This window comes from Frankliniella occidentalis, unplaced genomic scaffold (genome assembly GCF_000697945.3).
Source record: "Frankliniella occidentalis isolate FOCC.00 unplaced genomic scaffold, Focc_3.1 Scaffold63, whole genome shotgun sequence".
Taxonomy (NCBI): domain Eukaryota; kingdom Metazoa; phylum Arthropoda; class Insecta; order Thysanoptera; family Thripidae; genus Frankliniella; species Frankliniella occidentalis.
In genome coordinates this window covers 274,014-287,764 of record NW_026267193.1, presented here as the reverse complement: position 1 = coordinate 287,764, position 13,751 = coordinate 274,014, and the positions used below count along the sequence as shown (strand labels likewise).

The following is a 13,751-nucleotide window of genomic DNA, read 5'->3' as shown; positions in this document are numbered from 1 at the left end:
GGCGTCAAGAAGTAATGAAGAAGCACGTCTCATTTGTATGAGTTTTGTCGTCTGCTTTCGACCAATCACAGGCCACTGCTCCGAACAAATGAGCTCCACCGCTGCTTCTTCCTTCTTTACGCTTTGCATCTTCACATTTCACACACATCATCACGAGATCACAGACAGCAACAGATGTGTTATGTCAAAAGGCGGTTAGCTTGTTTTCAGTCTCAAAGCCGACAGACGCGACAAACCGATCACAACAAACTATAGAAGTGAAACTTTCTTTCAATTCAATAAACCACGACGGATATATTGAGATATATATCCATCTCATTCGGGAAATTTTCTGTCACATATTTTTATAATGGGCGACAAGTTAAAAATGTAAGTGGGTCTCCTGATTGAAAAGTGAAGGTTAGTTTTTGCAACATTAAATAATGTTTGTATGTTTTTTTAACCCATGGCTCAAATTTTAGTTTGGTTTCCGGTGATGTCCGTGGAAAATTCAAGTCTCTCATGAAGAGAGTGTCCTCTGTCAACGAGAAAAGTGGTCCATTTGATTATCTACTTTGTGTCGGTGACTTTTTTGGGCCATCTGACGATGAATGGAACATGCTGAAGAGTGGCAAGATTGAGGTTCCCATCACTACATATGTTCTTGGTCCAAATGATGTGGAACACACCGTAAAATATTCCGACATCAATGGTTGTGAACTCTGCCCCAACATAAGTTATTTGGGTAAACGGGGGGTTTTTACGACTAGTAATGGATTGAGGATTGCTTACATTAGTGGTAAAAGCGACGGTTTGTCTGATTGCTCTTTTTCTGAGAGTGATGTCACATGTGTACGAGATGTATGTTTAAAAGGGCAGGCAAACTTCAAGGGTGTAGATGTTCTTGTTACTTCATCGTGGCCACAAGATATTTCAAAATTTCATGATAAAGCTGTAAGTGCAAATTTATTAACATGAAACTTTATTTTCTTACAAGTCACTTGAATACTTGTTTTTGTCTTCAGGACAAAGATCTTCCAGTTGGTTCACATCTATTATCATGGTTATCAGCTCACATCAAACCTAGGTACCATTTCTCAGGCCTTCATGACAAGCATTATGAACGTTCGCCATACAAGTAAGTAATTTAGTCCAATCAAAACTGTAGATGTGACTCAATACCATTCAAACTTTCTTTTCTGTGGAGGAATGAATCTGCCCAAGGAGATACATCTCAACATAATACAAGGTTTCTTGCTCTAGCATCTGTTGGCAATCCCACTAAACAGAAATGGTTGTATGCACTTAGTATAGTTCCAATGGAGCATATGCGTGCATCCGAGTTGTATCAGGGCACAACGGATGAGACTATGTCACCATTTTCTGGGCTTGTCCGTCTTTCAAATCCAAGGGGAGTTCAGGTAAATCTTACCAGTTAAAGTAATGCAAGCGATAATTCTTTTGAAGCAGATATGTAATCTAAAGCTATTTCGATGTATAGGAAAAGTCAACACAATTCTTTTATGATATGAATGCCTCATCAGATAGCAGGAGAGGGAAACGTGGAAGAAATGATGATGGAGGCCAGGAGAGGAAAAAACGGGAAAGACCTGTTTTTGACCAGGGTTAGTATAGTATAAATATTATTAAAGGAGTATAATTTAAATGAACCTTTGCTAATTTAATTTTTAAAGAATTCAACTATTATTTATCTTGATTTATTTTTTCTAGAAAAATGTTGGTTTTGTCTTTCAAGCCCTCAAGTTGAAAAACATCTTGTCATTAGTATCGGAACTGAGGCTAGTATATTTATCGTGGTGTTTATGTCTTTGTTTGAAATCAGTGGGTTTGCCTTGTTTTATCATATCAATCACTTTCATGTTGTAGGCATACTTAGCTTTGGCCAAGGGAGGTATTGTTGATGATCATGTTTTGATTCTCCCTGTAACACACCACCAGTCAACTGCGGAGGCCTCACAAGAACTTTTAGATGAAATTGAAAGGTATTCTAGTATATATAGATATACACACATATATAAATTTAAAACATACGCAGTGTTTTCAAATGTTTTATAGATTTTACAAATAATTTGTATCTAAATAATAGTAATGTAAACTATTTTGATTGACTCCCTCCACAGGTTTAAAGAGGCTTTAAAAAAAATGTGCTCCAAACAGAAAAAAGCTGTGGTTTTTTATGAACGTAACTATAAGACATCTCACATGCAAATTCAAGCCATTCCAATTCCAGAGAATGCTACAAGAGAATTGCGAGAAGTTTTTCAGGTATGACCTACCATTTGAAACTACAGCTGAAAACAATGAGTCAAACTTTCTAATAATGGGTCTATAGTAAGAACTACATTTTTTAATTTTTTTTTTAATTTTAAATAGGATTGCGCTCAAGCAGAGGGCTTTGAGTTAGATGAACTTCCTAAACATGCCAAACTAGACCAAATTGCTGGTGCAGGAGTTCCATACTTCCATGTAGAGCTCCCCAGCGGAGATAAACTCTATCATCGAATTCGCAAAAACTTTTCCTTAAATTTTGGACGGTAAATTTATTGTGAACCTGTATACTCACTTGTTTTTGACAACTTTTAATATTTAAATATTGCTTGCAGGGAAGTCCTTGCCAGTGGACCTATTCTGAACAAGGAGGGTGCTGCAGATTGGCGTGATTGTAAACAAGATAAAGAAGATGAATGTGCCCTTGTGAAACGTTTTAGAGCAGCATTTTCACCCTATGACTTTACTCTTGAATAAAAAGTTATCTTCTAGTTTGTAATTAAAATAGCAAAAACAAAACAAGTAAAAACATTTGTACGTACAACTAAATCATTTTTACTGTAACATGTTATTCATCCTGAATATGTTGGGTGAAATCCACTAAAACCTGTTCCTACTCCAGTTTGTGACTGTTGTTGCTGTTGCTGTTGCTGCGATGTAGAGAAACCTCCAAAATTGCTCCCAAAATTACCAGCATTTGATGGGTATAGTCCTCCATAGCTCAAGGGACCTCCCATTTGTCCATATGGAGTAGGAGCCAAGTATGGTAAAGATGGAAAACCTCCAAAAGCTCCTAATGGATTAGGGAAGAAGCTCCCTATAGGACTTAAGGAAAGAGGCACACCACTGAAAAAGCGTGAAGATGATTTCCCCTGCCACACAACCGATTTTAGTTAAAAATGGAAACCAATTAGTCACCTATATAAAACTTAAAATCTGTCCAATCTTACCTCATTTTTACCCACAGCATGTACAGTTGGACCATGGGATACTTTAGGTTCTTTGCCAAAGCTGGTAGCACTTTTCTTTGAAGCTGTAGTTAAACAAATAGTTGCACTTGCCATCAAGAAAAGTACTACGACCACAAAATTAAATTTCTAGAAAATATTTAAGATTAAAATTAAATTGTATTCTCCATTTTTACTCGTTCTTTACCTCCCCTTACTTTATATACCGTGAGGTAAAAAGAACGAGTATTGTCCTTGGTGTGGTATAATTTAGAAACATCTGTTCATCTCTGTAAGTAAGGAGCTTACAAGTATGAATGAATGCTTATTCTACTCAGGGAATCAGCCCTGATATTCCATAATAGAGGTTTTTTTCAGTTACCAGTCAAAAATTTTACTGCCTAGTAAAAATTTCTAAGTGTTTTTAAGCTATGAGCTATGTGGTAGTGACTGTGAGTGCACCATTATATTATTATACTGAGTTACTAAATTACTCGTATGTATGGCATACACACTTATTTGGTTACTAGTTGATTTTTTTTTATACAAAATTAACTTTTTGCAAAACACCCTTGTAAGATAAAAAGAGACACTTTGCAAACACCCAAATCAAAAGTATCTTCCTGGGAGCTATAGCAAGCCAGTGGCGCCATCTGCTGTTAGAAAACGACCCCGGGCCGGCCTTCAAACAAAAGAATGAACTCAACAATGTATAGGGAGAAAAGTTGGTAGGGTAGAAGGGAAGACCTGATCATGGTCTACTATTATCTGTGAAAAGTGCAATAATCTGGTTGGTATATTATTAAAACTGATACCCTCATACTTAAAAACTTATTGCTTAAAAAGGTGTGTATGAATTGCATAAACTTTAACTAATATCTGATGTGTCTGTCACTAACATTTCTCTTCTAGCCATGTCACGTTACGTTACGTTATGTTTGAAAGGAACTGGAAAATGAAAATATGCTATTAACGAACTGGAACCCTGACACTAACATTTCTCATTTAGCCATGTTTGAGAAATATGTTTGAAACAAATTGGAAAATGAAAATATGCTATACACGAACTGAAACCCTTGTGAAATTACACAATAAAAACCATTTTAGATTCCTATGACTTCCCCACCAACAATTACAGTCGCTATTAGATTTTACAATTTTGATAAAAATAGCCCGACATACTTCGGATTCTTCTGTTGCAAAGTGAATCTCATTATCTTAAAGGGTGTTTTGCAAGAAGTTGATTATGTATGAAAAAGACTAAACCAGTAACAAAATAGGTATGCATGCCATATACATATGAGTAATTCAGTATAGTGATACAATACTGCATATTTACAATCATAACCACATGAAAGTTTGCTAAATTGTTGCTAAATGTTTCACTACAACTTTACTAACTTATAATAGATGTTTCTATGTTGTCACACATCACTGAAAACACATCATATATTCAGGGTTGGAGTAAAGAACGAGTTTATCTTTTTAACAGCAAATTAATTTGATGTTTCCTGTGCTCCTTGTTTTTTTTTCTTTTTGTCTCTGAAGAGTAGTTCACATTCATAATTTTCCTTACTTCCATGTTTGAAGTGGTGATGGTACTTCCCTGGTAGTGTGCTGGAGCTGTGTCGCTCAAACTGCACAAGAAGGTTGAGTGAGTGTCCTGGCCAGCTTACTTCCAGAACTGGAACTAAAATTACCATACTCGTTTCTTTGGCTCCGGTAGAGCATTGTCCTTCGGACTGATAAGGACTTGTGCGAGCGAGCGTCCCATGCTAGCCGCTAGCCTTAGTTCCTTTCAAACGGGGAATGAGGTATTTTATTGGTATAAAGAAGATCAGGAAGAACAAGCCAGAACATAACAAGCCTTCAACTGTTTTTCGGAAATAGACTGCTTTGCAATTGTTTTAGCAGACGATTTCCGAAAAACAATTGAAGGCTTGTTATGTTCTGGCTTGTTCTTCCAGGTCTTCTTTATACCAATAAAATACCTCATTGTGTGTGTGTGGGGGGGGGGGGGGAGTCATTTGAAGTACCTTACAATTGTGCCATGGAAGTGTTGACAGATTACCTCGATGGGGACAACGTAAAACGATGTTTTCTCATACAGCGGGCAAGGAAACGAAAGGTCGTGTGATCAGAAGATTTGGAGCAATGCCTGTAAAGATGGCAACCGGCTACAAGCAATAATGGTGAATGAGCTGCAAGACCCTGCCATGTCATTAAAAAAGTCACTAGTTAAACCAAAAAAATTGTTTTTTTGTCGTCTCAATTATGTTATGAACTTTAATGTGACAATTCTATTTTACTTAGAGATGGAGATGGACAATCTGTCCACCTTGGCTTGGCTGTTGTCGGTGTTATCACAGACAGCTGAACCTTGCTGATCAGCTTGTTCGAGCAAGTAACCAGTTGTCCTTGGCTCCTTTTCCCTCAAGCCACTTAAAACCATTAGGTGCAACTCCCTCAACCTAGTTCTCTTATCTTGGCAAATACAAATGTATTAAATTACAAGAAAGGAGTTCAATTGTATTTTATTATGTATTAGGTATTTGCAACATATAAAAATTAAAATTTGGGCTTGTATTGCTCCATATAAATGTACTTTGGAAACACTTTAAAGAAATGACTTCAATGTGGGATAACTGCATTCTTGACACGCAAGAATGCATCCTCCTGGTCTTGGGCACACTTCTCAAGTCTGTCAATTTCATCGATATTTTTGGACAATTGTGCTTCGTAGTCAGAAATATTGCCACGAGCTTTGGAAACCTGACTGAATAATGCTTTAACTTCTTTCTCCTTAGCTTCACACATACAACTCAGCTGAGTGGATTTACTCCTTAAAATTTCCATGTCATGAGATCGAATATCTTCAGTCACTGAGCCTGATGGTCGCCAAGCAATTGTACCTTCAAAGTTCTTCTGCTGTTTAATAATTTCTTCTCGTCGTTTCAGAAGTTTATCAAGTTCTTCTTCCTTTACAATTTTTTCAACCTCCTCACAAAAATCTGTAAAAGAAAGAGAAATTTGTCGTAGAGTATAGTTTTGGACAGGCAAAGAAATATGAGACCACACTTTCCCCTAAGAATGGACGTGAATATTTTGAGATATGTCGACATTGGAGAATTCAGAAGCACACTTACTTTTGACCACTTTCTGTTTGAAAATACTAGTGAGACTTAGTAGTTTCTTATGTTTAATATTAGGAATTCCAGATATCGCAGCTAAGAGGTCTTCGTTCCTAATGAGTAACAAGAACATGGAGTCAAATAGTATGCATCAGATTGTTTGAGATACAAGTACAGAATTAAGGTTTAAACGCACTGAAAGCCTACTGCATCTTCAACAGCTTTCCGTAATTTAACTCTGAAGAGCTGAAGCTGCTTCCCTTCCCCTAATTCTTCAGACATATTGTGTTTTAAAGAGAGACTTATTATTATTACTTTAGTAATTCAAATTCACAAGCATGCTCATCTAATTTAAAAAAAAAAATCACACGCTTGTACACTTGTACTTGTACATCTTTCAAATTCAACGTCTAGGCAGCAGACGACGCTGGTTGTTGTACTAGTAGGATGGCCAACATAATTTCCTGTATACCCATTTATATTTTGTCGCAGTTTAACCAAGTTTTAGCGTGTTTTTTACGTGTTGCGTTGTGGAAAAGAAAAAGACGTCAAATTCAAATCTTAAAAGGAGGTGAGCGCACCATCACACGGTGCGTTTCCCCCTACGATTCCGTTCCAGGAGATGGTGTTTCGGAGGAGTGGAACGATGCTCTTTTATTTATGTAAACAAAGGAGGATTTGAAATCTTGTTGGTTGTCGTAACCGGACCGGCGGATGGCGGATGGCGGATAGTGTGGTGATGACCAGTTTGAACTTGTAAATCTCCACTCGTAAATCTTTTAATTTTTTTATTTGCAGAAGTTGATGGTTTCTCGTTGCAAACGCTTCAAATTCTGCCTTATTTATTTTATTTAATGCAAAACAATCTTTGACGTGTGACTTTTAAAAACTGTAAGTGATGGCAATATGCTTTTCTATGTCCATGTGTACACCACAACATTGTAATCAATACTTTTCTATGCTTAGATTACACAATGACTACTTCAGACTGCCCATCACTGGAGCGCCATTTCCGTGGACATAAGGACACAGTAACAGCGTTAGCTTTCAACCCAGCCCAACAACAACTTGCATCATGCTCTCTGGACAATTCACTAATGTTATGGAATTTCCACAAAACTGTGCGAGCTTTCCGGTAGGTATAGCAATTTTATGTTTTATTGCTCATACTTTTGTCAAGGTGCACTCAGTAGTTTTAGGTATCATCATCTGGATAAATTTTCATTTTTGTGCAGGTTCCTGGGCCATACTGATGGTGTCATGGATCTTACTTTTTCTCCATCGGGTCATCTAGTTGCCTCAGCATCTCGTGATCGTTCAGTTCGCTTGTGGGTACCAAGTGCTGTTCGAGGGACATCAGGCGAATTTCGTGCACACACTGCAACAGTGCGCTCAGTACATTTTTCTCCTGATGGGCATCAATTAGTTACATCCTCAGATGATAAAAGTATTAAACTTTGGTCTGTAGCCAAACGAAGATTTGTTTTGACTCTTCACGGACACAGCAATTGGGTCAGATGCTCTCGATTCTCACCAGATGGTAATATGGTGGCTTCCTGCGCAGATGACAAATCAATCAAGTTGTTTGATCCAAGGAGTGCTAAATGTACTCACTCATTTCAAGAGAGCAAAGGTATATTATCCCTTAGTAAGGTATGTAAATGTGTATTACTTATTTCTAAATGGGAAAAATTTGCACATTTTTATCTTACTGTTCAACAGGACATGCTGTCAATGTGGAATGGCATCCTAGTGGAACATGCATTGGAGCAGCACTGTCAAATAACATAGCAAGAATATATGATGTGCGAGCAAAACGAGTAGTTCAACATTACTGTAGTCATGAAGGTGCTGTCAATCGGGTAGCTTTTCATCCTAGTGGTAATTATTTACTTACTGCTAGTCAAGATGCTACAATGAAGGTGTGTGAACTTGTGCTTCTTAGTCATACTGAGATGAATGAAGTAACTGACAAGTCTAATTCATTCACCAGGTCCTTGATCTTCTTGAAGGACGCCCCATTTTCACCCTACAAGGTCATGAGGGTGCCATTACATCTGTTGCATTCTCTCCTTCTGGAGAATACTTTGCATCATCTGGTGTGGACAACCAGGTATTACCATGAGTCATTCATAGAAAACTAGTCTTTTGTTAGCTAAAAATGAAAACAATGCCTTCTTGTTGTTTTGATAGGTCTTTGTATGGAAAACCAATTTTGATGCTGAGGATTGGCAGTCAGCTCTTGGAGAAGAAGCAGCTGGGTTGAATGAAACTGTAGCTGAATTGAATTCCCCTGTAAAGTGTAGAGTTGATGCTAGATCCGTATTGAAAGAATTGCAACAGCCCAATGTACAGGTTTGTGACCTTACTCTGTATATTCATTATCATCTTATTGATTATAACTTCCAAGGCTTTTTTTCCTTAGTTTTTTTAACTTTCTTTTTAATTTTCTCTCGTTTGCTTTTCTCTCTATTCAAAAAAATTTGTTAAGGTGACGACAGTTAATCAACCACTTGAAAAAAGGAATTCTGATTTTGAAAATGATGGTATGCAACCAGACAAGAATGATGGTATTTCAAAGTAAGTTTTGACTACTCATGGTCAACTGATTCTCCGGTTGGCCTTTTCCACACTTCAATTATGCTTATTGTTACAGGAAAGAATCTATTTGTAGCTGCCTTAAAAAACATGCAGAAGAGCAAAGCTTGCAAACAGAAACTATAAATTTGCTAAAGGGAACAGTAGAACTACTAGAGCAACGTATGAGCCTTCTGGAAGAAAAACTTGCAAACCTCTCGGCTAAATAAAAAAGAAATCAAATTTTAAAATCTTGTTCAAGTACCTACATGGTGTGTAATACTTAAGCCTGTATGAAGTATACATTGTTCATGAGTGGTATGAAATTTATTACTATAGGTTGCAGGTATTTGCAGAAATAAGAAATCAATTTTATTTAAGACAAAGCAGAGAGCTTAAGGATGAAGACCAATTTAATTCAATCACACTTTGTTGAGTTGTTTTAAATTGAGAGTTGCCACACCAAGACTATTCTACAGTCTATACAAATTTAAAAAAGTAGAATGCAGTTGAAAAATTGTCTTAACAAAATGCTAATCTATTGTCCCCCCCCCCCTCCCCCCCGACAAAAAGAAAAGAAATGTTAAACAAGTACTAGCAGTGCACATGTATGCACTTGGGTGTTTGAAGCATTACAATTGAAGACAAGTGAGGCTAGTGAAGGCAGGCAACTACAAAATTGCTCACTCTAGATTGGTCAAATATTTTTAGAATTCCACTTTATCACCTTATTTTGCAAAGAGTGCCCATATGGTACAGGAAAAAATAACATTCTGGGATTCAAAGAAGTACATGATGGTCCCCTTACTGATAATTGTAGTAATCCTTTGACATGAAGAAAAAAAAAACTAGTCATTTAAGCAAGAATCCCTTTTTGTATCTTGGAATGCAATTAAAACAATTCCAACCTTGTTAACCTCAGTTTTTCAATATTACTATGTACTGCATTGATAGTCACCCCGAAATGAAATAAAATGCATAAACATAATGTCAGTCAGATGCCCTCTTCAATTTAAACATCTATAATATAAGTTACTGTGATAAGCTCTGATAATGCATAGGGCACTTTTTTTTTTAAAGCATGAAATATGCTGTACCTTTGCACAATCCCATACTCCTATAGAGAGGGATGAATTCCTCTCCTTCACAATCCACAGAAGAAAGATTTTATAACAATAACAGGCATTTATTTTTTGCTAATAGTTTTACTGCTGGTAGTAGGCTAAATAAAAATGTTTATCAAACAATCAGATGACTTGGTATCTAAACAGTTGAAGGTATCACCATTTAGCAGTCCAGTAATTGATGGTAATATAGAGTGGTCAGCCAGCATGCATGCAAGAATATAGATGTATTGTCATACTTTTTTTTTCCATAAATTACATGTCTATATATATATATATCTATATTTATATAGTGTTTATACGATTCAAAGTAGAACTGCCGGTATCATAAAATTACACCAATGCTACTCCCCTATAGTTAACTCATCACAACAAAGTCTGCCTTTCTATGCAGATTTCAATCATATTTCTTAACACCATACTCTTTAGTAATGTTAGCAACTACACAAAACATTTGGATTACATTTGAGGTGAAATGAACAGACAAATCTTGGTTGACTACCCATAGCACAACACACACTTCTAGAAAATAAACTAAACAGGATAAATTAATGATGTAAACAGGTAAGGAATGGGAAATGTTTGTGTGCTACTACAGCTGAAGTTGCGAACATGACAGTCATTACAATAAGAGAACACATTATAAATATGAGATAATGTGACATCACAATCAACAAATAATGTAGCAATTTTAGAGGCTTACTTGAAGGCAGGGGAAAAGGAATGGTTGAACCAATATGCCTTGTCAGGCGGACTAGACATGCCTTTTTTTTTTCCTTTTTTTTTTTGTACTGCACAATTTGTTCTCAAAAGAAAATCAACTTCCTAATGTTACTTAACATATCTCAGCATAGCTTTGGTTTTGCTGCATATTAATTCCACAAGCATATAGATATCACCTACAAAATGAAGCTGAGCAAAATGAGTTCAATAATTTATGGGCAAGTTCCTGAATATATCAGGCTGCTTATTTGGATTCAATAGTTTTTTTCTTTTAACAGAGACCCTGGGTAGGACAATTAAAAATATATAACAAAACAACTTTGAAACAATAAAAAAAAATTTACAACATGCACTGATCTCACTTCCACATGAGATCAGTCAATCACTTGAAGTGATACAAAAACATATGTCAAGACCTCGAATGCATTTTCTCAGTTTGTTCTTTTAGTTTCATAAGCTCACTTTGGATTGCATCAGTGATGGCTTTTCTTGCTTCAATTTCGCTTGCATTTTTCTGTTTCAGTTCCTTCACCAGGGTCGACAAATCCAATGGCTCACCATACACTAATGTAACTTTTTTCCCAACTCTTAAATAATACGGCGGTTCATTTGGTAACACTGTATCAGTTCCTTCATGCCACATCGGAATGATAAGTGGAACATTGGGGGACTCATAAACCATTCGTCCTACCCCCCACTTTAATCGAATAAACTCTTTAGTCATATTCACTCGGCCTTCTGGGAATACATGAACCCACTCACCTTCATTCAGCTTCTCAATGCAGAAGTTAATTGCATCCTGTAAACATAAATGCAAAACTGAAATGTATTTATTTATTAAAAAAAGGTTTAAATAGAAAATAGTTAGGCTTGACTTACTTGGTAAACGCCACTACCCCTTATAACAGGAACACACTTTCCCAGCATGAAAAAGTAAGAATGTAGAGTATTCGTGAAGCAAATGTCATGAGCAGCTAGCGACCAGCGCATTTTTCTTCTGTTGAGAAGATGTCTCCACTCTAAGCTTGCTGTAAGGTAGGTCAAAGGAAACATGACTCTCGAAACTTAAAATACATAAATGAAACCATAAGTTAACCTACCCCAAAGACCTGGATCATCAAAACATGAATGATGGTTGGAAACAGTAATGAGAGGGATATTTTTTGGCCTCTTGTCCAATGCCCTGGATATGACTTCTCGGTTGTAAACTTTAGTGGTGTTGAGCCATTCTGGAATATGGAAAAAAAGGATGCCAAATTTGTGCTTAGGAATGCTGCTGAAATCCACAGAAAAGCCATGGTTATCATGATAACAGAGGCAGTTTTGGTGCTGCTATAAATTTTAACTATCACTGAGCTGTCTTTAATACCATGATAAATTCTTGAGTTCTCACTGACAATACATTTTTAAAAAAATTGCGATTCATAATTCAAATAACACAAGAGATGTCCATGATGTTCTGCAAATGGCTATAAAAAGGAGCACTCTAACCAAGGGAAACTATATACCAAAATTTAATTATTAATAGAGCAAATTGGAAAAATGGGGGAAGCATTCATAACAAAAATAACATGATCTTTAAGCACTAACCTAAAAACAATTTGCTAAAAATTCCAACGGCAACGACAGTTATCGAACTGGCAATATTCCAACAGACTCGATATGGTTTTCGAAGTTTAGGAAATATCCAATCAATCTTGTACTCCATTTTCGTTGCTTCTTGAAAAAATTGCAAGGCAAATCATTCACAGAATTTTAACTTAACGCAGGCGACACCATTTCCATTTCGTCTGATTTCGTCGTCGTACACTTTGAAACAGCTGTGGAGGAGTGGGGGAGCTAGAGGGGGTAGTATTCCCTCCCCTCCCCGCAAAAGAGATCTTCTCTCTCTCTCTCCGTTTCTTTCTCTATCTCGCTGTATCTCTCTTGCACTTCACGGGAAGTCTGAAGAGTAACAAGAGGGGGGTGGGGGGGATAAACTGTTCGGGGACACACGTGCTTAGGACTGAAACCGAAATCGAATCCGGTTAATTATATACTATATCCAATCGATACGACGACCCCATGCTTACAAGAGCCAAAAGGGACATCTAATTTACATAAGTAGTGTGACCTCTCTGCTGGTTTCTGAAGGCACCCCAAAGATCGAACTTGGCCGTCTTCTTTTTGTTCTTCTTCTCCTCCTCCCTGTCTACTCTCTGCTGTCTAGTGGAGTGTCTTCTGCGGTGGAAAGGTGGAACTTGGTGGAAGCAGGAAGGTTAGAAAAGGTTTTAGTCCTGTGACCACAAGTGAATTAATAGTATTGCCATCATGCTGAGGTCCGTTGCGATGCGTGTGCACGGCGCTGTCCGAAGTGGAGTACTCCAGACTGCCGTCAGATCCCCAGCAGCTATCCAACAGCGACTTTCTCACGGCAAGCCTGAACTGTCTGAAGAAGAGTTCGATCAAAAGTACGTCGACTTCTTCAGCCGTCCCAACATTGACGGATGGGAAATCCGCACTGCAATGAATGACTTGGCCCGAATGGACCTTATTCCTGAGCCCAAGATCATCGTCGCTGCTCTCAAGGCATGCCGTCGTCTGAACGACTATGCCGTTGCAGTAAGGTTCCTCGAGTCCGTCAAGGACAAGTGCGGGACCAAAGCCAACGAAATCTACCCCTGGATCATTCAAGAGATTAGGCCGACCCTTGACGAGCTTGGCATCAGCACTCCAGAGGAGCTAGGTTACGACAAACCTGAGCTTGCCATCCAGGATGTAGAGGACATGCATTAGATTAGCTTGTTGCGAACATGTAGCAAATTCATTCAGTCAACATCGACTGTTCTTTCTTTTAAATTTTAACTTCCAACCTTCTTGCAAGATGATTTCTGTGGTCTGTTATGATTGTAAATAATGTGGAATAAAAGTGTTAAGGAAGTGTAATCTATCTTATTAATTGAATAGTATCTCATGCACTCAATGGGACTTTTACTTCTACT

At 37.4% G+C, this 13,751-nt stretch overlaps 6 protein-coding genes across 9 annotated transcripts; 3 read left to right on the top strand and 3 right to left on the bottom strand.

Moving 5' to 3' along the window:
- Positions 1–136: 136 nt before the first annotated feature.
- On the top strand, positions 137–4,741 carry LOC113211454 (CWF19-like protein 1). 2 transcript variants are annotated; one of them, XR_008011211.1, is made up of 11 exons: positions 137–369; positions 462–933; positions 1,005–1,117; positions 1,187–1,400; positions 1,481–1,604; positions 1,711–1,778; positions 1,867–1,982; positions 2,121–2,265; positions 2,374–2,534; positions 2,604–2,802; positions 2,891–4,741. XR_008011211.1 is itself a non-coding variant. In XM_052268045.1 (10 exons), exons 1-10 carry the CDS (start codon positions 350–352, stop codon positions 2,743–2,745), a joined length of 1,575 nt encoding a protein of 524 aa, XP_052124005.1. In that variant the 5' UTR covers positions 137–349; the 3' UTR covers positions 2,746–2,817. The 2 variants fall into 2 exon arrangements, 1 of the variants encoding a protein (XP_052124005.1); XM_052268045.1 differs by lacking the exon at positions 2,891–4,741 and having other exon boundaries at positions 2,604–2,817.
- Positions 927–5,034, bottom strand: LOC113217138 (uncharacterized). Its single transcript, XM_052268046.1, has 3 exons — positions 4,792–5,034; positions 3,219–3,365; positions 927–3,140 (listed from the first exon to the last, which is right to left on the bottom strand). Exons 1-3 carry the CDS (start codon positions 4,795–4,797, stop codon positions 2,841–2,843), a joined length of 453 nt encoding a protein of 150 aa, XP_052124006.1. The 5' UTR covers positions 4,798–5,034; the 3' UTR covers positions 927–2,840.
- A 193-nt stretch (positions 5,035–5,227) lies between these two features.
- Positions 5,228–9,839, top strand: LOC113202223 (POC1 centriolar protein homolog A). Of its 3 annotated transcripts, XM_026416345.2 has the most exons (10): positions 5,228–5,407; positions 7,145–7,237; positions 7,313–7,481; positions 7,582–7,979; positions 8,069–8,268; positions 8,340–8,459; positions 8,540–8,701; positions 8,838–8,926; positions 9,003–9,195; positions 9,270–9,839. In XM_026416345.2, the coding sequence occupies exons 3-9, from the start codon at positions 7,321–7,323 to the stop codon at positions 9,151–9,153; spliced, it is 1,281 nt and encodes a 426-aa protein (XP_026272130.1). In that variant the 5' UTR covers positions 5,228–5,407; positions 7,145–7,237; positions 7,313–7,320; the 3' UTR covers positions 9,154–9,195; positions 9,270–9,839. The 3 variants fall into 3 exon arrangements, with proteins under 3 accessions (XP_026272130.1, XP_026272132.1, XP_026272131.1); XM_026416347.2 differs by lacking the exon at positions 5,228–5,407 and having other exon boundaries at positions 7,042–7,237; positions 9,280–9,839; XM_026416346.2 differs by lacking the exon at positions 5,228–5,407 and having other exon boundaries at positions 7,042–7,237; positions 9,263–9,839.
- On the bottom strand, positions 5,734–6,823 carry LOC113202227 (uncharacterized). Its single transcript, XM_026416355.2, has 3 exons — positions 6,543–6,823; positions 6,362–6,459; positions 5,734–6,226 (listed from the first exon to the last, which is right to left on the bottom strand). Exons 1-3 carry the CDS (start codon positions 6,626–6,628, stop codon positions 5,847–5,849), a joined length of 564 nt encoding a protein of 187 aa, XP_026272140.1. The 5' UTR covers positions 6,629–6,823; the 3' UTR covers positions 5,734–5,846.
- On the bottom strand, positions 9,311–12,660 carry LOC113202225 (tafazzin). The gene is made up of 4 exons (XM_026416351.2): positions 12,361–12,660; positions 11,871–11,999; positions 11,650–11,798; positions 9,311–11,569 (listed from the first exon to the last, which is right to left on the bottom strand). Exons 1-4 carry the CDS (start codon positions 12,476–12,478, stop codon positions 11,180–11,182), a joined length of 786 nt encoding a protein of 261 aa, XP_026272136.1. The 5' UTR covers positions 12,479–12,660; the 3' UTR covers positions 9,311–11,179.
- Positions 12,661–12,950: 290 nt separating this feature from the next.
- LOC113202228 (cytochrome c oxidase subunit 5A, mitochondrial) lies at positions 12,951–13,695 on the top strand. Its single transcript, XM_026416356.2, has one exon. The coding sequence runs from the start codon at positions 13,081–13,083 to the stop codon at positions 13,543–13,545; it is 465 nt and encodes a 154-aa protein (XP_026272141.1). The 5' UTR covers positions 12,951–13,080; the 3' UTR covers positions 13,546–13,695.
- Positions 13,696–13,751: the final 56 nt, after the last annotated feature.